Source organism: Phaseolus vulgaris, chromosome 3 (assembly GCF_051622355.1).
Source record: "Phaseolus vulgaris cultivar YP4 chromosome 3, ASM5162235v1, whole genome shotgun sequence".
NCBI lineage: Eukaryota > Viridiplantae > Streptophyta > Magnoliopsida > Fabales > Fabaceae > Phaseolus > Phaseolus vulgaris.
In genome coordinates, this window is record NC_143500.1 from 20,974,541 (window position 1) to 21,000,043 (window position 25,503).

General features: G+C 34.3%; 3 protein-coding genes across 12 annotated transcripts; 2 read left to right on the plus strand and 1 right to left on the minus strand.

Moving 5' to 3' along the window:
- Positions 1-1,959: 1,959 nt before the first annotated feature.
- On the plus strand, positions 1,960-11,243 carry LOC137806879 (sodium/hydrogen exchanger 6). 9 transcript variants are annotated; one of them, XM_068607228.2, is made up of 22 exons: positions 1,966-2,280; positions 2,372-2,431; positions 2,534-2,558; positions 2,645-2,730; positions 2,818-2,929; positions 3,250-3,312; positions 3,452-3,471; positions 3,545-3,639; positions 6,066-6,094; positions 6,388-6,419; positions 6,502-6,549; positions 6,641-6,701; positions 6,780-6,877; positions 6,967-7,042; positions 7,144-7,163; positions 7,340-7,437; positions 7,582-7,691; positions 8,914-9,018; positions 9,762-9,856; positions 9,951-10,021; positions 10,577-10,671; positions 10,768-11,243. In XM_068607228.2, exons 1-21 carry the CDS (start codon positions 2,036-2,038, stop codon positions 10,633-10,635), a joined length of 1,608 nt encoding a protein of 535 aa, XP_068463329.1. In that variant the 5' UTR covers positions 1,966-2,035; the 3' UTR covers positions 10,636-10,671; positions 10,768-11,243. The 9 variants fall into 9 exon arrangements, 8 of the variants coding, with proteins under 8 accessions (XP_090156610.1, XP_068463329.1, XP_068463328.1 ...); XM_068607227.2 differs by having other exon boundaries at positions 10,577-11,243; XM_068607229.2 differs by having other exon boundaries at positions 2,057-2,240; positions 10,577-11,243.
- Positions 11,244-15,746: 4,503 nt separating this feature from the next.
- Positions 15,747-20,289, minus strand: LOC137806878 (putative WD repeat-containing protein C2A9.03). 2 transcript variants are annotated; one of them, XM_068607226.2, is made up of 10 exons: positions 20,147-20,289; positions 19,418-19,579; positions 19,091-19,258; positions 18,908-18,994; positions 18,625-18,759; positions 18,426-18,536; positions 17,956-18,047; positions 17,752-17,857; positions 16,412-16,498; positions 15,747-16,323 (listed from the first exon to the last, which is right to left on the minus strand). In XM_068607226.2, the coding sequence occupies exons 2-10, from the start codon at positions 19,556-19,558 to the stop codon at positions 15,913-15,915; spliced, it is 1,338 nt and encodes a 445-aa protein (XP_068463327.1). In that variant the 5' UTR covers positions 19,559-19,579; positions 20,147-20,289; the 3' UTR covers positions 15,747-15,912. The 2 variants fall into 2 exon arrangements, with proteins under 2 accessions (XP_068463327.1, XP_068463326.1); XM_068607225.1 differs by having other exon boundaries at positions 20,086-20,219.
- Positions 20,290-24,536: 4,247 nt separating this feature from the next.
- Positions 24,537-25,199, plus strand: LOC137839356 (uncharacterized). Its single transcript, XM_068648475.1, has one exon. The coding sequence runs from the start codon at positions 24,537-24,539 to the stop codon at positions 25,197-25,199; it is 663 nt and encodes a 220-aa protein (XP_068504576.1).
- The last annotated feature ends 304 nt before the right edge of the window (positions 25,200-25,503 follow it).

Consider the following 25,503-nt stretch of genomic DNA (forward strand, 5'->3'; position numbering starts at 1 on the left):
CCGTGTAATTGAGCCCCGTGGCGAGAGATTAAGGAATAACTTAAAGTGTCACGTCACCGGCACAGAAAGTGTCACGTCACCAGTGCAGGAAGTGTCATGTCAAACTGTGCAAGAGAATGTCACATCATCAGAAGTGCCACGTGGACAGTAGGGCGAGGCCTTAGTCTTTTCGCTGAAAGCAAGTGTCAGCTCAAGACTGGGGGGCTTGTGTACCGACCCGTCCCCGGGCGTTGACCAAAGTCAAAGTCAAGGTCAAAGTCAAACACATGGTGGGACCCACCAAGGGGTTAAGGCGTCGATGATGTCACATCCCGATACCCACGGGTAGGGAAGACCGTGGAGGGGGCGACACAGTAAGAGGCCACGGTACGGACGAGGAGGCCTCGGGCCCCGGTACCTCAGAACAGTAATAAAGATAAGAGAAAGGTGGCTCCAAGGCCATAGTCTCAGTACCAGTAGGGGGTAACCTGACTCACGAAGTACCCACACCACCTCTAGAGAGTCCCTAGGATAGATACAACCCAGGAGAGGGCCACGCCCTGGGGCGAACCATGTGCGTAGTACGAGAGGAAGGCAGATACACTCCTAGGGCGAGTGACTAGAAGCTGGGGCACATGAGTTGGCACCCAGACAGTCACCCCTCACGCCAGATGCACTTCGAGGAAGGAAGACTTACACGCTGGAATTTCTCTAAGTTGGGTTATAGCGCTGTAAGTTCTTCCACGTGGAATTGCGGTTGAGTCAGAAGTACACGTGGCAGTAAGCACTGAAACCCAAGGTATATAAGCTTCTCTGAAAGCTCAATAAGGTATGTTTTACTCATTTCACGCACTCTAGTTACTTGCTCACTTACCCACTGTGCGTCAAGTGATTAGAGATAGAGAGAGGAAAGTTAGTTACGAGTTAGTTACCACCTTCAGAGCATTCAGTTACGGTGCTCCGATACGGAGGTGGTTAGTGTTCTTACTTGCTGACTTGACCGTCTGAGTGCAAACGGCCGCGAAGGCGCTCATTTGTTCTTCCTTGTTTCAGGTATTCAAGACGGAGGAGGGTGAAGATATGAGTTGGTGACAAAGGAGTCCTTGATCGCGAGTCAAAGCCACGCACGAAGATCTCATCGGTCAACCTACAGAAACATGTTTTTTTTTTTTAAATTGTCTGGAGAGGACACATGTTTAAACTTACCTTGAGAGTCCTCTCCATTTGTATTATGTATAGATGTATTGAGTAAATTAAAAGCAAATGTATTAATTATTTTTCAATATAAATTGTGATTTTAACATTCTCTTGGATGCTCCTAATTTTTTTGCATTCATAGTATTTTTTTTTCTATAAACACAGCTTATACATTAGATAGAATTGAAAAAAAATTTAATCTCAACAGTTAATGTACATTATCAACATAATAAACCAGTTTTTATGTATTACAACAATCTTGAAAGTTGAAAATTTAAAAATTCAATGTTGTAGATCTAAGAGTCCGAATGTTTTTTAATATTTCTATATTATAAAATTTGAAATGGATTTATCAATTTACAATATTCTTCACACACAATCAAACTTTATTTTTACAGATATTTTTTCAAGTATAAATTAAAAAATAAATTAATTCATTAAAAAATGTGATTATTTAAATAAATTACCAATTAAAATATAGTAATAAATCAAAATAATATTCCTGATCAAATTAAAAAAAACAGGGGTCTCGGACTAGTTATTTTATTATTTGAAGAGAAGTGATATGAGATTTTGAAGTGGACGTGATAATGGCAGTGACACGCGGATATATAAGCGAATATAATAAATAATTTAAAATAGGATTTAGGATAGAGTCAAAAATGCACTTTGTGTGTGAAAGGACAGATGGCGAAGGCGTTGGGTTCCACGTGCGCAACCCAAACTGAAACCTGCCATAGCAACCAATGCAGAAACTATAAATTACGATTATTTGATATTTAATTAATGGTATTCTTATTTTTTTATAAGAAGGGGAGCGTGGGAGAGACAGCGAAAGGGAATTGTGTCGATTGAACTGATGACGAAGGGTAACAATCAAATATCTCCGGCGGACGGCGTGGACGTGAGCGGCGGAAGCAAAGAGCAGCAGGCGGCGGGAGTGGGGATTCTCCTTCAGATAATGATGTTGGTTTTGTCTTTTGTGTTAGGTCACGTCCTTCGTCGCAAGAAGATTTACGTTCTTCCCGAAGCCAGCGCTTCTCTTCTCATTGGCTTGCTCGTTGGTACACTCGCTAACATTTCTCACACTCAAACTAGTATCAGGTCTCAATTCACTTTCTATTCACATGCCAATTCTCTCATTTTTTTTTTCTGTTTCTCAAGAAACCTCACTTCCTCACTTTCTGCCAAACAGGGCGTGGTTCAACTTTCACGAGGAGTTTTTCTTCCTCTTCCTTTTACCTCCTATAATATTATATCCTTAACCACTCGCATTCTTCTATTCTTGTTTGCTTTTCCTTCATTTCATCACAATTACTCATTGCTTTCATTCCTTGACCTTCCGCTTTCGCTTTACTCAGTCTGGCTTCAGTCTCTCGCCTGTAAGTTCTTCTTCTTGCCCTTTCACTCTTGTTTCGTTCTTTCATTTCAAATTGGCCTCTTCACTTTGCATTTTCGCTCTTTGCAGAAACCTTTTTTCTCTAATTTTGGAGCTATTGTTACATTTGCTATATTCGGCACCTTTCTGGCTTCCATTGTGACGGGTGTCTTGGTGTAAGTTTTTCTTTGGCATTTTTCATTTGTTCCATACCGGTTTGTTACCTTGTGATTCATTTCCACGGTTTGCTCCTCTGCCCACAGTTATCTTGGTGGATTGATGTACCTCATGTACAGATTACCTTTTGTTGAGTGTCTAATGTTTGGTGCACTGATATCCGCAACCGATCCTGTCACTGTTTTGTCCATATTTCAGGTGATGTGATTTACATATTGCTTTAATTTTTGTTTTCCTTCTATTTGCATTGTACTCTACTACATGCTGCATATACTTGTTCCGAGTCTTCTCGCTTCTAAGGTTATGCCAATTGCTCTTGAATGCAACGTGGTGTCAAGTTGTGAAGAATCATTTTGGGTAACCTCTTTCTAGAGCTCTTCTGCTCCCTTAACCAATGCCTTCCACTTGCATTTTATGAACTTATGAAGGTTTAGGCTTTCCTAATTTCAATCACGGTATTCACCTTACATTCTGATTCGATTTGCTCCTGATGGGCGCTTTTGCCTGCCTTATTGCAGGAGCTTGGCACGGATGTCAATCTATATGCCTTGGTTTTTGGAGAATCTGTTTTGAATGATGCAGTAATTTTCTATTACTACAACTTTTCTTTTTTACTCGTAAAAGTGAATCAATTGTGATTTAAGTATGGATGGTACTACTTGCTGATCTTTTCCCCCTCTTTTACGTCTGTCCTTTCTCACCCCTAATCTACGTTGGCAGATGGCTATTTCTTTGTACAGGTATATGGAAATTTCTACGTTTATAAAAAATAACCCACGTATCATTATTTTGACTCAAATATTCACTTTGCAGGACAATGACAGTGATTAAAACTCATCCATCTGGACAAAATTTCTTCATGGTGGTTGTTAGATTTTTAGAGACTTTTGTTGGGTCAATGTCTGCTGGTTAGTTTTATAAATCTTACATGATGCTCTCTTTATGCAGTGTTTATGGGCTTTAAAGATGATTACTCCCATCTGCTGTCGTACTTTCTCTACCTACTCCCCCCCAATTTTTGTGTCACTTACCCTTGCGATTTAGATTAAAATGAAACTAAGTTTCTTATCAATTTTAATGCAGTTACATAAAATTCTTATATTCGGTGAAAATAATCTTGTTGGTGTCAATTTATTAGAACATGTTCAATCTCGCACAAGGAGGCTTCCGAAAGTATTTTTTATTTGTACCACTTAATGAAATCACATATTATCAAAACTAGATGAATACCACTTTTATGATAAAAATTAGATGCAGATTGATATTCCACTTGTCCTAGTTAGCAGAAACACACATAATTATAGTGGTACTTAACAAATTTGGATCTACCTGTGGAAGATTGTTGTAATGCTTTACTGATGAATAATAATAGAAAATGTTGACACTTGGTGGAGGATGCAATGTCCTTTGTGCGACAGACATGAGAAACTATCATTCCTTTTCTTTGAGATCATTTTGACTGGCCAATGTAGAATATATTGCGTTCTTCACGAGCCCGAGATGGTTTAATCCTTTCTTGTGGTGACTTTTGTGGGTATGCTTGTCCATTTACATTTCTCCAAGAATTAGCTAAGGTGGGTTATGATACACAAGTCAATGAGGTCAAAAGGTGAGAAAACGGAGAATGTTTCATACTTGGTTAGGGTTTATCCTCCCCTATATATACCAGATTTATCACCCTGGTCATGATCATGCAAATCCTCATGATAAGGATTGATTTATATCTTCATACTCTTTGTTTCCTACTAGCAGTTATGTGATCATTTTGGGGATTGAGCTACTGTACATGCGGTGCAGGATAAGATAGGTCATTGTGCCACCTTTTGTTGAACAACATTGATTGGTGCCTTTGGGCCAATCTGGGTGCTAGGTCAATGTTAAGTATCCAAAAACTTAAAGAACCCATCCTCAAAAGCTAGTTATTTTGGGGGATAAAACATTTTAAGGAACTGATTAACCAACTCTTTATCAAGAGGTAAGTAACCAATCACTTGGAGAACCCATCCTCAAAAGCTAACTATTAACGGGGGAGAACCAAATACTTTAATACTCTATCAAACATTTCATCCTACTCGATGTGAAATTTAGGCACCCCATAATACTCAAGTCCTTATTAGTTTTTCTTAAACAAATTGGTCCGTTATACTTGCTATGGTTAGTACCTCAATGGTTGTTAAATAATCTCTTAACTTTGTTTGGATGAGGTGATGGAAAGAGAGGGAGTGAAGAAAGAAAGAAAGAGAATTAGAGTGAAAGGTAGGGATGACAAATAAACCTCTACTAGGGGCATTGTTTGAACTCAGAGAGCATGAAAATGGGTAATACCCGTCTCTTTTTAAATTACTAAATCACCCTTGGTTTATTTTGTACTATATTTTGAAATTTATATAATTATAATTTTTTATTATTATTTGACATGAAAATGTGTCCTAGGATTCCTTTGTTTTTATTTTTTTTGTGAAAAAGATATTTAATAAATATTTGGGTGGGTATGGGTATAGGATGTGGATGAGAAAAAAATTTCATATCCGTCGGGTACCACTGGATGTGAATATGTATGAGTTTTTACATTGCAAGACACGGAAGAGTATAGTCAATCTCTCCCTATCCACCCTTCCGTATTATTTTTAGTGAAAAGTGAGATTGTTTGAATTAGTTAAGAGTAGAAATGAAAAAATAAGTAGATTGCTTTTATTTGTAATTATTAACACCCATAATTTTTTATAGGTGTCCCATAATTGATTATGTAATTGAAAAACACAATAAAACACCTATTATTTTGTGTGATAATTGATAATGTATGTCATACTTTCGATGCAAATATTCACTCAGCGTGGATAGAAACTTATTCCTCGCATCCCCTCCTCTGGCCCCTTTTCTTCACAAATCAAGTGACTCAAACCACCACAATAATCTCTAATCCACTCCTTTCCATGTGTTGCGCAGTAGACACCCTGAAGCAAACAAAGCATAGAGAGACAATTTTTCTTAAAGAAATAAGATTTTGTGGAAGGAACAGTAAAATGACTGAAGAACATGTCAATTTCAATTTGGTCTAGTAGGCAGGGGTTAAGTGACACGATAGAAGTTACAAGGTAGGTTGAGAAAGCGGTAAACTGGAGGAGGGTAAAAGATATTCTGCAAAGAAAAATGGCATCAACTGTCTTCACCATTACACTTTGTGTTGTATCTTCTGTCATGATATGCCTTTTATGCTGCTGTTACTCAGTTAATAATACAACTCTTCTCGCAGAAGAGGCTAGAAAAAGAATTTAATTAAAAATTGTTATATTTTCAATGTTCCTGATGTGCCATTTCTTTGGTGGTTCTGCAGGTGTTGGAGTTGGATTTATATCTGCTTTAATATCCTTTTAAATTAATGGTTGTCCTATACATACATATACACACACATATTTATATATATATACAGCATAATAACTCTTTGGAGATTTAAAAATCAAAATATAGTGAAACCTTAACTATGAATACCTATTTAAGTATTGGAGTTGGATTTATATCTGCTTTAATATCCTTTTAAATTAATGGTTGTCCTATACATACATATACATACACACACACATATTTATATATATACAGCATAATAACTCTTTGGAGATTTAAAAATCAAAATATAGTGAAACCTTAACTATGAATACCTATTTAAGTATTCAGGGTTGGATATTGACAAGTAAGTATTTATATTTAATTTCTTGGTTGAATATAACCAGGTCTTATCTGGAAATTACTGATCATAACAATTTTCAATTTAGTCTTCAGAACTTGGAGAGCTGTCTTTTTGTTCTTTTCCCGTATTTCTCGTAAGAAAACTCCTTCTACCATTTCCACATAACTTTATTGTAAAATTTCTATAAATTTTTATATGCTGGTGCAAATTATTTTATTTCTCAGGTACATGCTTGCTGAAGGTCTTGGACTGTCTGGTATTGTATCAATATTGTTCACAGGAATGGTAATTGCATCTTATATTTTTTATTGGTCATTTCATGTGTTTAAAGCATTCTTACATGTATTTTTGTGTTTGTTTTAGGTCATGAAGCATTACACATTTTCAAATTTGTCACGTAGTTCTCAAAGATTCGTCTCTTCTTTTTTTGAGTTGATATCATCATTAGCTGAGACATTTGTGTAAGGAGGATTTAATGACAGTATTTCCCTTCTAGTTCAACATTACCTCTAAATGATGCACGTGAATCATTTTATCTAATAATCTACAGATTTATCTACATGGGCTTTGATATTGCTATGGAGAAACATAGCTGGTCGCATGTTGGATTTATATTCTTTTCCATTGTATCCTTTCCTTGATCCTATAAATTTCAATTTATATGATCTGTACTAGCCTAATGTTTCATATTTATCCTCTTCCTCAACTTGCTTGGTAACCACTTCAGATATTCATTGGAATTGCAAGGTACCTATGTTGTAATTTCTATCGTCATGAGTTATTGATGAGTGACATATGAGCTTGTCAGGCTTTTAGCTAGTTTGGTAAAATATAAAGACATGCGTGCACTTTGACACTTCTATCCTTAGCTTTCATATTTCTTCATGAAAATTTAAACTACACTGTTTGGTCACTTTGTGCAGGGCCGTCAATGTGTTCTCATGTGCTTATTTGGTCAACTTGGTCAGACCTGCCTATCGACAAATTCCGCGAAAACACCAGAAAGCTCTTTGGTATAGTGGTAAGGTTTCAGAATGTTGCAAATCCTTGACTATAACCTGGAAAGTTTTCTTGATTCTGTCAATAAAAAAAACTGCTTGATTTTGACGTGTTCTTTAGTTCCTTGTCTGTTATGTTAAGTTTTGTACTTTATGAACATGTACAGGACTTAGAGGGGCAATGGCGTTTGCCCTTGCACTGCAATCAATTCATGATCTGCCAGATGGACATGGACAGACCATCTTAACTGCAACTACTGCAATAGTTGTTTTGACGGTAGGCGTGCTCATGCTTGTCATATAATATTTTAAGCTAATCATTAGTCATTACATTAAAAATAAATTCATATGAAAGCAGTGTAAGGTCCTTTTCTATGTCACTCTTTTGAATGTTATTTTCACACTATTCTGTTTCTGATATTTCATATCTATATTCCTATTTAAAAGGCTATATGGGGATAAAAAACTATGTAAAGCATGGTATGCCATTTTTTTCCTTTTTTAAATTGTCATTGTGTGCATCTTTTTTTTCTTGCCTTCATAGATTGGATAAGTATTTCACTGCCATGCCAGATACAAGAAATTGTTATTCCAACTAAAATTCATTTGGTGCAATACGCCACCCTACTTTTTGGCTTTCTATTGTTTAAGGAGGACTGTAGTTGCACCCTCTCTAACACTCTATTTCTACTTGAAATTTATTGAAAATTACAAAATCACGAGTGAAACTTGTTAATTAAGAAATGAAACTAAAAAAAAGTGGTTCTAAAAGGGTGTTTCGCTAGCATTTCTATGGTGCAAATGTGGTTTTGTCTAGGCTTGGGGAGGAATTCTCATAAATGCTTCAAAATTTCTGACTGTTACCATCTAATTTGGGTTTCTCCATTCAACATACGATTTGATTGTCTATGAAGGATCTGTCATGAAAAGTCAATCTTAGCTGTTGGACTATTATTAGCTCCATCTTCAGATTCAAGAGGGGCAAAGAAGGTAGAGAAGGAAATCAACCTTTAGAGTAGGAAGGCACCAAGAAACTTGAGGATTGTATTACAATAAAACATGAAAAGAAACTGCAGGGATAAAATATCCGGAAGAATGAGTAGTAAACTTAAAGTTTATTTAAAAGAAAGTATTAAGTTAGCATATTCTTGAACTCTCTGGACGAATCTTGATAAAAATGTGCAAGATTTGAATCCAATGTTAAGGAAACACTGTCAGCTTACTGATATGAAAGATAAATGTACCATCCAAGAATCTCAGAGTGGGAGAGACAGAAATTTGGACATTTCCAATGGAAAATACTGGGCCTGATTATCTGTCAAAAAGTGTACTAGTTCTATCGTGAATATAGCGAACTTCTAAAAAACTACTTGAAAGTTTGGTCCATAATTATTTTTCTTCTTTAAGTTACTAGCAGCTACCTATTCTTTTTGCCACCTTTTCACAGTCACTCTACCTGGCTAATTATTCGACAATAAAGTTTGGTTACTTTATTTCAGGTATTACTGATTGGTGGTTCAACAGGCACCATGCTGGAAGCTTTACAAGTTGTAGGTAGCGACAGTCCTATCATCGAGAGTCCTTTGGCTTCACTTACCAGAACGGTATGTTTTGCTAGATGAGGTTCTCTTGCTTATCAAACAGTAGAAGCATATTTTCATTGTTGTTTCCACGTAATTGTTTTTTCCCTGTGGAATATAGCAGGTAGCACATAGCTGACTTCTCCTCGAGTGAGATGTGGCTGGGGAACTAGCTAAATTGAAAAATACTTTACACCTGTTTGGGATTTTCTGGGGAAAATAATTGTTTATTTTTATCAAAATCTACCTCAGAAAGCTAGTAAAAAGTTTTATTTAAATCTTCTGTATGTAACTAGGCTATATTTGTTGCTGAAATTAACAGAACCATGAAAATTGACGTGTTGTGATTATGCTCTTAAATTGCATCTAAAACTGAAGTTACGAGTCATTCCATTAGGGAAAACAAATCTCTTGGATCTAAACTCAACCCTATAAAACTAGTTTGCAAGTGAGATTTGCACCTATTATAATTTGGTCATATCTTTAGTAAATGTAGGATCTCCAACAAATTTAAATAGTCCAGAGCTATGCAGTGGTAGACTATGATCTATAACCAAATAGGAGTTCTAAATACCTAATCAAGATTAAGTGTTAGGATATATGTAAAACTCTGAATGCAATTTAAATTCAAAGAAATTACATTTTTTATGAACTTTGTTGTGGAATTATATGTTAACTTCTAAATTAAATATTTGAACTGGGACTGTGCATTTTATTCTTGCAAAAGATATGACCATTATAATGAATCTACTTGTTTCATCCACAAGAATTTCGAGGGCAACAATGGTTATTTTTCTCCTGATGATGAAGAACCATCATCGGGGAACAAAATCAAGATGAAGCTACAAGAATTCCAAAGAAGGTATCATTTGTGCTCTGAAATTTAAGATATTCTAAATATATGTTTACATTACTGAAATTTCTATGTTTTATTTTTCTTTGCATTTCTGTTGCAGTGCTGCATCTTTTACAGCATTAGATAAAAACTACCTCACCCCATTCTTCACTAGTCAAAATGAAGATGAAGGTATGTTTGACTTGGCATTAATTTCTAATCAATACTATCTGACTTTTTGCTTTTTAAAATGCTGTTTTATGCGTCTTACTAGTTCAAAAAGCTAAGTTATCGTCTTACATTCTGAATATGAATTACCTTATTTTCGAATCGGAGATTTCTCGGATGTATTTCCCTCGCTTACATTTATCTGCTCACAAGTACAATTCTATCCCGTTAATGAGTAAGCAGCAGTAGTTATTATTGTTTTTCAAGCGTTTATGACCATATTTTCGGCATTTGGAAACCAACTATTTTTTAACCTTTAAAATCTTGTTTTGTGGCTGTCAAACTTACATTGCAGTATTTGATTCATATTATACACGTATACTTCTTAGTAAGTCATAAATTCCTCCTTTATACGAATGCAAGTTTTTCGTGAAATTGCGATTCTGACATGATTTCTTCTTCTTTGATATTGGCGTGCACTATACTTGTTTGAACTTTATGAATTAATTTTAGGCTTAGTGTGAATGAATTTGTTGATCTCTTATTTGCCCAACTTGGTCCTGGTCTTGGTTTTAACAGCTATGCCCCTGACTTCGGAGAACATGGGATTGGATGACCTTGACAATTACTCGTCATGATATTTTTGGAACAACGTACTCAATAATCCTATGAAGGTTCCTTTTTGTACACACCTTGAGTCACATGCAATTTATTGATAACTTGAAGGAATTGCCATAGAAGGATGATCATTCCAAGTTTCCAACTCACAGGATTCAGAAACTTACGTCAAGTAGGAAGATTAGGTTGGAAGACAGACATCTTGTCTGCAGCATTAGTATTCTATGGTTTCAAGTTGATGACTATGGTTCTTTCACCAAGCTGGGGATTTATAAACTTGATCTAACCACATACGTGTTTACTCACTCTAATATCGGTAGTCCAAGATTAGGCAAGCACATGATCTTCATATAAAATATTCGCGTTATTTGTTCTTTGCAGTTGTCGAAAAGATCGAGAGAATATGCAAGTAGTACAAGTGAGGATGATAGAGAGAAATACGAAAATGTTTCAATTATGCTATAAATTCATTCGAGTTTGAAATAGTTTTCAACAACAGTCCTGGCATAATTGTATTCAAAAAGTTCATGTTACCTTGTACTTATTTTATTTATTTATGCTGGCCGATTGTACTAGTCTTGTAACAAGTCTAATGAATATAATGTATGAAGGACTGTTTCTTCCTGCACCTCCCATATATATTCTTCTGCCACCTCCATACACAACATGAAAATACATTTTTATCCTTTTTATGTCATCCCATATAGTAGTTTCTGCATTACATGATCCGGAGTCTAAATAAGACTTTCGGATTATGTAATCTGGAAATTAATCAATGCATATGAAAAAAGGCTTCTAGATTACAATCCAAAAGTTAATTACAAATTTAAAAAATGACTTCCAGATTACATAATCCGAAATAATATAGAGGGGCACTTTTGGAAATTTAAAAATATATGGAGTTGAGAGAAGAAGATATGGAGGGGCAGGAAGAAACAGTCTGTATGAAGTATTAATGTTCATGAACTTTTATTTAAAGAATGTAACAAGTGGCCCAAACATTTTGGACTGTAATGCCAAGTTTATGAAAGTTCTGCCCATTAAAATAAAAGGCGAATTTAGAAGTTCTAACCAAAGTTGGCTAAAACAGCTTATTAAGGATTATGTCCAATGTTGTGTTCTTAGAAGAGGAGTTTTAAAATTTAAAGAAAATTGAATTGTTAAATATTTGAATTGTTTTTTCTAAATATTTCTTTATGGCAGTGGAGCAGGAGATGGTAAAGAGAGTGGAGGTGGACGGCGATTACGTGAGGAAGCGGGTGGAATAGATTGCGTAGCTTACTGAAACAGTGTTTTGGTGTATGTAACAACAGAAGTAGTGATGATAGCGTTGTGGTTGTGGTATTCAATCAACAGATAGTAGTTTACCCAACGTATCAAGCTTTAGGGCAGAAAGCCAAGACAAAGTTAAATTACTCTTTATAATTAAATTATTATAAAATAATTTTTATATAACACATTCCTAGTGCTAGCTTATAAAAAATTATTTTATTTTTTAAAAATGTTTGTAGATAAAAAAAATTCAAACAAACTTGTAGTCTAGTTATGGTCACAAATTCTGAAGTGTTAGTTTGCATGTTTTGATTCAAACATTGTTGAATTAATTCAAAATACGCGTATACATTTGTTACGTACCCAGAACTCACACACAAAGACACAGATAGAATTACTGAAAGACTAGAAATGTACACTGTATTGGGAAACAACCAAGGAAAAAAGTTTTCCTTCTCCACAGGAATGAACCTCTTAACAAACTGAATTTACCAAAAACAACCCCTTCCCCAAACCGGTTGGTCTTTATTTAAAGACCAACCATTCCTAACCGCTAATTGCCACCTACCCTTTATTTCTTCCCTGATACACTTTCCACACTCTCTCCTTATTTTCCTTATGTTGTGTCCTAACAACATTACATATGTATACATTGCTTGGTTAGAAGTGTTATTTGGACATTTAATATTATTGAATATTAGATAAAAATACACTAGGAGAACACAAACAAATCATAAAAATGGTAAGTTATTAAGAATTTATAACTAATGCATATATGATTTCAAACAATTTAATGTATATACAAAATTTCTCTTTTTCATCTTAAAATATAATTGGTCAAAAAATATCAACTTCAATTAATATAAAATAATAAATACTTTCAAAAAACTTAATATTAAGTATATTTGGTTAAATATTATGATCTTACTAATTTTAAATATTAAATACTATCATCTTATTCATTTTAAGTACTTTTTTTAGTTACACAAACTCTGATTTACCTGTAAATGATGGTAAATTTATTTTATAACTAATTGTAACAATGGTACTAACTTTGATCATCTTATCACCACCAAATATCTTAATTTATAAAAGTAAATTTATTTGATAAATAATAATATTATTATTACAAGAACTCTCATTACCTTATTATCATCACCCAATGTATTAATTTGTGTAATTTATATCACAGGAACAATGATATATTTCAATAACAAGTTTCTATACTTAACACTACGATTTCAATATTGTTGGATCGAACCTTTAGTATCAGATACAAAATTAGCTTTTGATCATGGTAAGTGTTTGATATAACAATTAGTATTTAAGTTAAAGTCCAAATTTGATTCGTAATGAAATAATTATTGAGGACAACATGTTGCAAATTGCATCAATTATTCCATAATAAAGTTTAGGTGAGTAAAGTCACATACACATTAACTATCACTATAATGATGTTTATGCAAATAATTGAACGACCATCATCATTTCTTCTTGAGAATAGATCCCTAATAGCTCGCAGATGTTAGTTGAAACAGTGGAATGTTCACTAACTTTTTCTCACTTGAGGCATAATGTTGTCATTTAAGCGTCATACTAAGCTTCAACTATATGTTTTTGGATAAGAGAAAATCAGGTTCACTTCATCTTCGCTTAAATTACAAATGACTCACTTCAATGATAACACATTATTTAAGTGACAAATATAACATTTAACATAAAATGCTTATTTACATTAAAAGACTTTAGAGAACTTCATCGCCTCATCAATACTTCCTCTTCTGAGCAACCATGCATAAGTGAGAGTTCTAAAGGAAAGAGAATTATTTTAACATTTCTATGACTCCAACCCTAAACCGCAACTTGAGTGAGAAGTATTATCATTCGAGTGCTCGTTTGGTGCCAAGTAATAATGTTCTACATCTAGATTGACACTCCTCGCTTAAACATTGTTCAAGTCATAATGACACTCAAAATAAGCAAACCGACAATTATTTAAAGTTTCATAAAAACAACTTTTTCAATATAACTAATATGACTTAATTTTACCATCAACAAAACATAACCATTATGACATAATTTAACCATTCAAATTCAAAACATAACTATTATGACATAATTTAACCATTCAAATTCAAAACATAATAATTGCATTCATAATCTAATCAACCCACACTTCACAATTACAATCTCAATCATTCCCGCAACTATAATATTCAACAAATTTCAAATACTCAAAACGATACTCATCTATAATTCAAAATAATTTCTCTTATCTAACCGTGATTTTTTCTTAATCATACTAAAAAGAGAAGTTAAAAACACATCAAAACTCCTAGGAACCTGACACCATCAAATTAACCAAAACATTTATAACAAGATGGACCAATATTATCTCAATTAACAAAATTGGTGAAAACTTGAAATACTTTTAAATGAAGTCAAAAGAGTAAAGATATGGAGATTTTAAAGTAATAAAGAAACTTACTCTAGTTCAAATTTTTATCAGTTGGATAAAATGTATATTTAGTCACCTTTTAACTCCTCGAATCTGTTAAAGAAAAGCATGAGAATATGCTTAAGAAATTTAGAGAGATAGTAGAGAGAGAAAAACTTGGAAAAAGAAAAAAATTTATGAAAAAACAAACCGTATACCAGTCTTATAATTAATTCGATATTAGTAATACGTAAAAGATTTTCCATTAACTTCTTTCATTCTAAACATAATATTTAAAAGATTGCTTACATAATGTCATGTCATTTACTACAATGATAAGTAACATTGTTTAATTTAAAAATTTTCTTATAAATAATTGTATTGAAGATGAGAGAAGGTATTATTCATAAATGCAATTCTATCATGGACAATTTTTTATTTGTAGTATTAGATATATTGATTTTGTATTGGATGAATAACATTTCTTACCTATATAAATTTTAGCCATATTTATAATAGATAAAAGATAAAGACAATAAAGTTTTATTAAAAAATATTATCAATACATTTTTAACATAATTTCTAAGCTAAAATATAATGTCCCTTTTCTACATTTTAGTTTTCAGTTGGGTCTCTCAAATTCAAAAAAATTCACTTTGATATTTTATAATTTTTCTTAGACCAAATTGATTTTTCGTTAACTTTTTACACTAATTTAGCTACCTTAGTCAAGGTGCCATTTAACAAATTCTGAAATATGTGACATTAATAAAATTTTCGTTATTAATATTGGAAATCTTATGGAAAAAATAATTTAATATAACAAACATTGTAAGGGACCTAAATGACATTTTTTTTAACTTAAGACACTAAACTAAAATATAAAACGTAGACAAGAGACCATAATTCTATTCTAACCTACTTTCTAATATACTTGAGTTTTTCTATAAAAATAGTACTCGTTAAATTTTTAGTCGAGTTTTAATTTTCATATTGTCAATATATTTCTTTATACACACACTCGCTGGCTTTTAAAGTAGTTGTTAGGATAATAGTGATTTATGATTGGTTAATCTGGTAGCTATTTACTCTTTTTAATTAACATTAGAAGAGGCTAACTTTCATAGAATATAACCGGGAAAACAGTTAAATTAGCAGGGTGGCGGAAGCATCGAATGTTCTGTTGCTAATTCAACCCATGGCAACTGAGGCATTTTATGAGCACGTAAATCCTAATATTAACAAATGTTTTTAACCAAAGAACTTGATTGTAATTTTAAAGTAACCACGAATAAGCCCACCTAGAGGAGACGGATCTGTGGAAAATGAGTACCGCAAATGTCACTAGTACAAACTTAGCACACATTCTTCCATCTTTGGCAAAAGCTATTAAAAATAAATAAAAAATAAAAAGATAAGAGATAGGAAATCAAGGTTATTTAGAAGGAGTTTATGTAATGACCATATCATCCTACATTGTATGATGAAGCATGCCACCGATCATTTTTTTTAGTTAGGTGGTGCAACAATTCCTAGACAGAAGAACATAAACTGTAGGTACTTATAGACACGGGGTATGCAGTCAAATTTACATGCAGTCCAGATATTTATAGTTTCTCCGCCGATTGTATTGAAGAAGGCTTCCATAGGTGCGATCCCAAACACCAATGAAAAGTGATTCTGTGTCGGGGCTAAAAGATACACCAGAGATCTCCCCAAAAAAATCGATCTCCTGCTCCTTCTCAAACCCACTCTTTGCATCATACACATGCACAAAGTCAGCTGGCTCAGCCATTGCCATGAATCGCCCATCAGATGTGAACCTTATAGAACGTATAGCTCCCAGGTTGCCCTTAAGCACAGCAACAGACTTTGACAAGTTCCTAACATCCCAAACACGACATGTTTTGTCTTGGTTACCAGTAGCAAAAATGTGGCCATCAGGATGCCATGCAGATGCAAATGAGTAATCCAAGTGTCCAGATAAAGGCTTCACAGTCTACAAAGAACCAAAATTTAATTCATTTATAATTTACCCATACACTGCACATAAGGAATTTATAACATAAATCAAAAGAATACACCACCTTTCCAGTTTGAGAATCCACAAGTAATCCTTCTGGGTTGTCTCCGACAATCACAAGCAGTTTTCCATCTGGGCTCAATGAAGTATGCTGCGGACAGAAAGGGAACAAATTCAGATCATTTATTCTATCTATCAGAAGACTGATATAATATTTCCCGACATTGGCAGTGTGCACAGTAATGAGCATGCAGAGAGAAAACATATATATATTTAGACATACTCTCAATTCTCTCTCCTTTTTAAGCTTTAAAATTTCCCCATTACTATTCTACTATTCTGTTTGAAGTTTCCTTAATAGTAGAGCTCAAAAGCGAGGTTTATCAAGTTAAAGTTCCATTTGGTGTCTCCCAATGAACCCACCCACCCTTCACATAACCTCCTTTCTCCACCCTATTTTGTCTCTTTTTCCTACCTTCCATTCTCTCCACTCTTTTCTTTCCAGTGTTTCAAAACTCCCTACACCCATGAGGCACATAAGTATGGGAAAGGTGATTTGAGTTGAGAGGAACACCCATCCCTCAAAAATCTCTATTAGAAGCTCTTCCAAAGTAAACCCATAAATCGAAGTGATTATTTACAACTTAGATTAGTAATGGGTTTTGCATGGGGTGCTGAAAATTTAAATAGTAGGATTCTTGTGATTTCCTTAAACTCCTAAGCCCTATAAATTGGGGAATTTGTGATTTTCTTTGATGTCTATCTACTATAGTGAAGCTGTAGGGATAAAGATAAGAGCAATAATCTCTTTATTTAGAGTTGTAGGTAATAGTAATACTACCATTGGATATTCTAGCTATACAATTGTGATGTTAAAAAGTTACGGTAACTACTATCTATGAATTATATGACTCCTAGATGAACTATTAAAAAATGTTTATGCCAAGGGCCTAAACTTATGATGTGTATTGACACTTGATTGCTGGTTTGGAGACATACATATACATGCATACACACGTGTATATCATCTATATATAGTTTGTATGGTTTGTGAATTAGTATTTCAGCTGTCCTGTTTAGAAGGGGAACTCTTGGATTTTCAGTAGCTCCCTTTGTTTTTATTTGTGTCTTGGTATAGCTTTATTTTCAGGCTGGCCAGGTTAGTTAACTGACTGTGTAGTTAGTGCGCTGGCTTTTGACATCCCCACCATTAATGGACTGCAGATTAATAGACATACTAAACTACTTTCAATAATAAAAAACAAATCCCACATGGATTGGCTTGACACCCCCACCATTAATGGACTGCAGGTTGACAGACATACTAAACTGCATTCAATAATAGAAAACAAATCCACATGGATTTTTACAAAGAATTAAAAATTTAACCATTTAAAGACTTACATTTACAGGCCAAGAGAAGGAGAAATGCTTGGAAAGCTGAAATTTTTCCATATCAAAGTCTCGAAGTCCACAATCATTATTCGAAGCCATGAAATGAACAGCTCCACTGAGATATCAATTAATTGTTAGTATCCTTTGTAAGCAATAATTGCTAGCACCATATAGAGAAAATAAAAGAAAAACAGTAGATCAGAGAATCAAGACCTTGGATGCTCATATATCTCAACAGCATTTGTTATTGCATTGTCATCATAAGTAGTTCTTGAACAGAAACTAACCCCTGGTCGATCTATGTACTGCAAGACAATACGTATCATTTAATCAGTCAAGAATTATCAATTATGTGGAATGAATCAATAAAGTTCAAATAATTGAGAATGAATTCATATTATTCAGTTTGGCTAATCAGTAATTGTTCAATTAATCAGATCCATTTTAAGGCAAAATAATCTCTTTACCATTTAAAAACAATGTAGAAATCTAACAAATATATCGAGTATAAATTCATAATTTTGTTTGAACATCCAAAGCAAGAAATGAAATATTGAGCACAATAAATCTTAGTGACCAAGTATCTTGCATGGTGTGTAGTAATAGTACATCCAATAAATAATGGCAAATACTAATATAGGGAAGAAAAATGACAAGTACAATCCCCATAATAATAGAAGTACCTTGCAAATAAGTTCCCCTTGAAAACCCCCAGCAATCAACAAATTATCCCGCACAGCCAGTGTACTAATCTGTGTCTGAGTAAATCCTTCCAAAAGGCTTCCAGGATGTTTCTATCACCAACAGGCACATAAAAGGCTTAATTTCATTTGTAGATTCTAAGTGATCCTTTTGATAACAAAGGAGTGCAAAAATTATTACCTCACATGGAGCCACATGCCCTGATACATTCAGGATTTCTGATTTCTTGGAACTTAAAGAAGACCAGTGTATAATTGAGTAACCCGAAACAAGATACACATCATGCTTAGATGTTGACCACACCAAGTTCCTCAACTACAAATGAGAGATTGGAGGTATCACATTAACATTAGTTAACTCATCGAACATGGCACACTGAATTTCTAGAAGGTAATAATAATCTAACTTATTGCATCGCATCATCTGAAATGATTCAATATAATTCATTACTATATAAACGTACTTGGAAATGAAGTATTGTTGATTTCACAGATCTAGTGTTTTGCCAGAAATCATAATACTTTCCTCCTCTATATGCTAGTGAGCATTCCTGTAGGCAAGAGATGGAATAGATGAGAAAAAGATAAAAATCCCCTAAAAAGCATTACTCAAATGCCACAGAACTCGAGTAAAAAACACAGTATACCTTTTCTGACAGTTCGCCTGATTGCGGTATATTTTCATAATTCTTATACTGCTCTAGTCTAGTTTGTCTATACTTCTCACGACTAATGCTCAGTCTATCCCAAGGTATACCTTGTATATCCTTTCCTTTCCTAGCTTCTGCAGCAGTGGTATCTGTCATTCGATTTTCCTGCAACAAAGAAGAAAGAACCCACATCCCAACAAGGGCAATCAGAAAGGAAATATTATGTCAAAGCCATTTCATAACATTTTACTCATGTAATTGTAAATTAAACGCATAAGACAAAACCACAAGGCATGACAAATTTACTTATGAGGAGAAACCAACCATTGAGTCATAATCATCATCATCGGATTCGGACTCTGAATCGCCAAACACTCTGCCCCGAAAATATATATCATCTTCTGCTTCCGCCATTTCGTTATCGTCAGCGACATACTCCATTCCGTCCCCCTGTTGTTGAGCCATGATTCCCTATGTTATTTATTCCTGCCAAACAAAGTGTGTGAGGTAAAAAGCGGAAAACACATCAATTTCACCCCGTACGAAAATAAACAGACAAACACCCAATGTCACAGGACCCTGAACTAAAATTTCAATTTTATTTCCAAGTAAAAAAGATGATACTCCTCGGTCTCAGAACATCCACCGGAAAAGGAATAACAAGCAAGCAGTAACCTAACCCTAAAAACGTGATACTTAAAAAAAACATTCAAATTCTAAAGCTAACAGACAAAAGAGTTGTCGAGAAGTGAAAAATCATGAGCGTAACAATGCTTGGATTCGGACAATTCAGACAGGCGGTTAATGCGTAAGGTGCATAAAGGTTTCATCTTCAAGTTTTGAGACGATGAATTGAATTGACGGGAGAAGGCCCCAAAATAAAAACCTTAATCGAAAAAAATAAAGGGGGAAGGAGGAAGAAACGGCACAGAGAGAGGTGAAGGTGGAATTGGGAAACAGAAAGGAAGCTAGATAGAGATAGAGATAGAAACCTTAGTGTCGCTGAATGGAAGAAGAAAGATAAAAGGACAGAAGAGAAGAAAAAGAGAAGACCTTGAATTGAAATGAATTGAGACAGAGAGAGAGAGAGAGGATCTGATCTGCGTTCACAATTCAAGCACTTTCCTCGGATATATAGGACACATCCCAAACTGCCACTTCCCTGTCCTTTTTTTTTTTTTGGATGTCCATGGTCCATCGCTACTTTTTTAATTAATCTTTTAAATTAACTGCCACGACTCCTTTTCCTGTGACCTTTTTATCCCTATTTTTTACTTTATTTATTTATTTTTTAGTGGACACACCACAATGATGTCCACATTATTATTATGTAACTAGCCAGTAAGCCCTCCATACTCAGAGCAGATATGTTTAATCCAATAAATCTTCTAAAGAAAAAGTTATATAATTGATAAAAACTCATAACTTTTATTGTTTATTGTAGTGTTTTTTTTCTAATATTCAACTTTATAAATAATTTATTAATTAATTAATAATCTTACTTTCTAAAAATTAAATCTTAATTAAATATCCTTCAAAATTTATCAACTAAAATAATATAATATAGTAAATTTGTAACATCCCTAATTACATTATCTAAATAGTATATCTTGCAAATATTTAACCAATTAACATATATATATATATATTTAAATAATTTATACAATATTTTTTATAGAAAATTTAATATTTACATATCTTAAAAATAAAATATCAAAACAAAATAAAACCCATTAGTTTAGGAGGAAGTTTTATCACCTATAACAGCATCTACTCTCGTATAATACATAAAAAACAAACAAAACACAAACAATAGGATAAACTAGAATTTTTAAAACTTCAATGTAATTGTAACTTTAAATCACCATCATAAAATCCATCTCTATCATACATTTCATTGTATCAAATCGGTCAGTGTCTAGAAATAATCCATACTCAATGTTACTCATGTCCGAAATCTACTTACCAATATACACTTGACTTTATTTCTGAAAGACTCGTGCATTGATTTAAACTCAGATATTTGCATATGTATTGTGAAATTTACACAGTTATACTTATAATAATCTCAATATCATATCATCTCATATGATAAAGTTAATTAATATGACTTGCAAGACCATATTATATTTCAAATCACAGACACAATCATATGAACTTCTTTCGAACATATGACAATCTTCATCTATATGACTTCTAATATATCAAGAGATCAAGAATATTTCTTTCTAGACGAATCCCTAATAAATACAAATCCTAACAATTTCAACACAATATTTTCTTTCCTAAAAATAATATGTCTCGATCACATTTTTACATAATTCATATCTAACACTACACATAAGTAAATTATTCAATAACAACAATTTATATTTTTAAACAATCAAAGGATATCTAAAAATCACATAAACACCGGATTATAAATAATTGATTTGTATCCCTATTTCTTTATCAAGTTTGTTTACTTTAACGAGTCAAAATAAAATAGTTTACATTTTTAAATTTAAAACTCAAAATAATATATCACATAGTGGGTCACATAGTATAATTGTTATAAATAATGGTGAAATACAATAATTGGTATACATATAGGTGAAAAATGTACAATTTATATATTTAAAATGTTTACTGTATTTTTAGAAATAAAATTTAAATATTTTTCATTTAATCAATATATTAAATAAATAAATCAAATATAATAAATGAGTCATATTAAATTAATACAATATTTAATTATGTTCTTAAAATTGTTTATACATTACCTTCAATATTGTTATTACAACTCCTATGAATGTTGTAATTAATTTTTTTTAATAAAAACGCTGTATTTAATGGATTTCATGAATATATCATTTACCACTTACATTATATTTAATATATAATTATGTATTTAACTTACACTATAAGAAAATCATTAAATAACAATCAAATCTAGAGATAAAAAATAATTAATCACTACATTCACTAAGTTATATTTATTTTAGAGACTACAAAATTACTATATCTAAGGTGATTTTTATTATTAATAAAAAATTATGAAATAATTTATAAATTGATATCTAAATTAACTACCAAGATTTAAACTAATGGTAACTAAAACTAATGGTTAGATACCAATTTAGAAACTACTTTATAATTTTTCTTATAATAGAAACTACTTTAAATGCCAATAATTTTTTTTTTTATAAAATGATTTCTAATTTAGTGAGTAACTAATTATTTTGATTTCTAAAATTAGTTTTTTTTAATAATTTTTTTATAATGTTAATGACTATATTAGTTAAAATTGTTCTTGCTGGTTGATCTGGTTGCCGGTTGACTCTGGAAATAGGTTACGACTCCGTCTGCCTCTCCTGGTCTTTGCTCTTTCCCTAGATTGTTGGAACGCGCCTCCGTTTGAAACAAAGGGGGCCCTACTTGTTGATTGCACTCCGACGATCAAGTCAGAACTAGGTTAAGAAACAATGAGAAAGTAAATAGTTTCAATCTTAGAAACGGTGTACCTTTACTAGGGATCGTGAATCCCTTTTATAGACTATTTCGGGCTATACGAACATGGAGAGGGCCATATATGAGAAGAAGGAGTCAAAAAACATTAACGAAAACATGCGTAAGAAAGGGAAGGAGATCTGGGTGGAAAAGAGTGAGAAAAAATCTTATGTGGATGCTGTTAGAGGACAAGCACGGAAGGAGTGGAAGGGACCAGCTTTTAATACACAAATACAAAACCTTCCATGGATGGTGAGGAGTGCAGTAGGTAAATACAATGCTGGTCTGGACTTTGATCAATTGGGAGAAGAATTTGTTAGAGGAGGAATGAACATGATTCAAGTGAGATCTATGGGGGACAACTTAGCTCTCTTAACACCTAGGGAAGGTGAGAACATGGAGGAGGTGATAAAGTTAAACAGAGAGTGGTTTGATAGCTTTTTTGTGAGCATTGAGCCATGGACGGAGTCACGGGTTGCAAGTCACAAAAAAGTTTGGATGAGATGTTATGGCTTGCCGATATCTCTCTGGAACAACACTTGCTTTGCAAGAGTGATAGGTGAAGCAGTCAGTCTGATCTCTATTGACAAAGCAACGCTGATGTGGGAGAACCTACAGTTCGCTCGGCTGCAAATTCGTATTGAGAACAATTGTTATATTAGGATGGCAAAGAAGATGAGAATAAATGGTCATTTGCTAAGCATCTCTATAGAAGAGGAGTCCCCAGTGGCACAGTAGGTCGATGCAACGGTTATCATCATGACTACGATTCTTCTGATAGTATTTCCTCATCGGAAACCTATGTTGAAGAATCTGTGTTTTCAGTGAAGAGTGGTAAGGAGGAGTTCGGTCGGAGGGCTGGGGAAGATGTACGATCAATCGGAAAGGAGATCGAAGTAGGTAAGCGGGAAGGAGGGGAGACGTATAAGTCAAAGGCCTTATTTGGGGAATCTTCTACAAAAAGCAGAGTGAGTCAGAGGGAATGTGAAAAGCTTTGCATGAATGAGGAAATACAGGGGCAGAAGACATTAGCGGAACCTGCTACTGTCAGCGCTTTTGATCAAGCATGCGGTTTTGCTAATAACGTACCCTGTGCACATGCTGACCTGGCAAGAATAGTGGTGGACATAGAGAGCTTTAATTCTCAGAGGGAGGTTAAATTAGGTTTGGGCCTACGTAAAAAGAAGGAGGCCCAAAACGAGGAAGATGTTTCTAATGAATGTGGGCTAGGACCATCACAAAAGGGACTCAGGCTTGTTTGTGAGGAAGAAAATAATCCCGTTGGAAGTGATTGCTTACAAGGAGAACGAGAGTTGCACCTAACTCAGGAGGTGTGGGATGTCGAGAAGGAGGCTAGCAATTACAATAAGTCAGGAAAGGAGAGAGGATCGGGTAAGTTGCAATTGGACCCTGTAAGGCGACAGAGTGCTGGGAACGATTCTGTTTGCAGGAAAGAAGCATCTAGGTCAGGGGTTTTGATCGCAAGTGAAGGCCAATCACCCTGTCCAGGAGATGACGATGAGGTAGTGGGAAAGGCAACAAAAACAACTCAACGACGGCGCAAGATGAAAGGCTTGACGGAATTGGGGATCTCACATTCTCATCCTAGGCGTTCCGCAAGGTTAATATCAAGATACTCTCAAGCTGGAATTAGTGTTCAACCAAGACAGGGATTGTCCTCAGTATCGCTTTCTGATGGGGATATAGGCAACTGTAACATACAGTTGAATGTCTCTGAATCGGAGGAGGAACCGACTAAGCTATGGGAGATTAGTAGACGTGTTGGAACCATGTGTCGTGGGGATGAAAAGGAGGTAGTCAATGAATATTCAAACATGGAAGCAAGAGATTTGGAGATTCTGAAGGGTGCGGAGGAGGGAAGGAAGGATCGGTTTTTATGATCATAGTCAATTTAAATATCAGAGGGTTGGGGGGAGGTACCAAAGCTAGGTATATGAGACATGTTATAGGAAGGGAGGAAGCTGACTTTGTATGTATACAAGAAACAAAATCCAAAGAGCTCTCGGATGCCAGATGTTTTGTGTTTTGGGGGGATAACAAAGTGGGTTGGATTCACAATAAAGGAGATGAAGGTAGTGGAAGTTTGTTGTCTATGTGGCATAAGGACGTTTTTGAGTATGAAAGTCATGTGATGGGAATTGGTTATATTGCTGTTTACGGCCAACACATTAAAACTTCTTATAGGTGTGTTGTGGTCAATGTTTATTCTTTTTGCTCCTTGAGAGGTAAGAAGACTCTTTGGGAGGACCTCTCTAAAGTAAGACAGTCATCACATGTTTTGGCATGGTGCATCTGCGGAGACTTTAATGCAGTGAGAAGTAGCAACGAGAGGAAAGGTATCACAGACAGGGGTGAACAAAAAAGCGAGGTAAATGGTTTTAATAGCTTCATTGATTCAAACTTCTTATTAGATTTACCTCTGGTAGGCAAGAAGTTTACGTGGTTTAAACCTGATGGAACGGCCAAGAGTAGAATTGATAGAGTGCTTGTTACTGAAGACTGGTTACTACTATGGCCCAAGAGTAAACAATATGTCCTTCGAAGGAAAGTGTCAGACCACTGTGCACTAGTGGTGAAGTCAGTGGAGAAGGACTAGGGTCCAAAACCGTTTAGAACCATAGATGCATGGCTGTTGGAGAGAGGTTTCAGCAGGATGGTGAAGGACAAATGGCAGTCTTATTCTATCCAGGGGAATGGGTTAATTATATGTAAAGAAAAACTAAAACTCCTCAAGCTCGATCTGAAATCTTGGAACAAGGATGTGCTTGGAAACCTGGAGACTTCCAAGAGGAGGATCCTACAGGAGATGGAGGCTCTTGATAGTCACGACTGCTCAGGTGGATTAACAGAAAGTGAGAGGTTGAGAAGACTGGAGTTGGTAAGCTGCCTAAAAGAGAATG

What these genes read in the sequence shown, in the direction of transcription:
- LOC137806878 (XM_068607226.2), bottom strand. Translation starts at nt 19,558, where the DNA reads ATGGCTCAACAACAGGGGGACGGAATGGAGTATGTCGCTGACGATAAC. An exon ending in GAGATATATGAGCATCCAAG is followed by an intron (nt 17,858 to 17,955) that starts GTCTTGATTCTC and finishes TTGATATCTCAG; the next exon opens with TGGAGCTGTTCATTTCATGG. An exon ending in CCTTCTCTTGGCCTGTAAAT is followed by an intron (nt 16,499 to 17,751) that starts GTAAGTCTTTAA and finishes TTCTGTCCGCAG; the next exon opens with CATACTTCATTGAGCCCAGA.
- LOC137806879 (XM_068607227.2), top strand. Translation starts at nt 2,036, where the DNA reads ATGACGAAGGGTAACAATCAAATATCTCCGGCGGACGGCGTGGACGTG. An exon ending in CACACTCAAACTAGTATCAG is followed by an intron (nt 2,281 to 2,371) that starts GTCTCAATTCAC and finishes TCTGCCAAACAG; the next exon opens with GGCGTGGTTCAACTTTCACG. An exon ending in TGGCTTCACTTACCAGAACG is followed by an intron (nt 9,019 to 9,761) that starts GTATGTTTTGCT and finishes TTCATCCACAAG; the next exon opens with AATTTCGAGGGCAACAATGG.
- LOC137839356 (XM_068648475.1), top strand. Translation starts at nt 24,537, where the DNA reads ATGAGACATGTTATAGGAAGGGAGGAAGCTGACTTTGTATGTATACAA.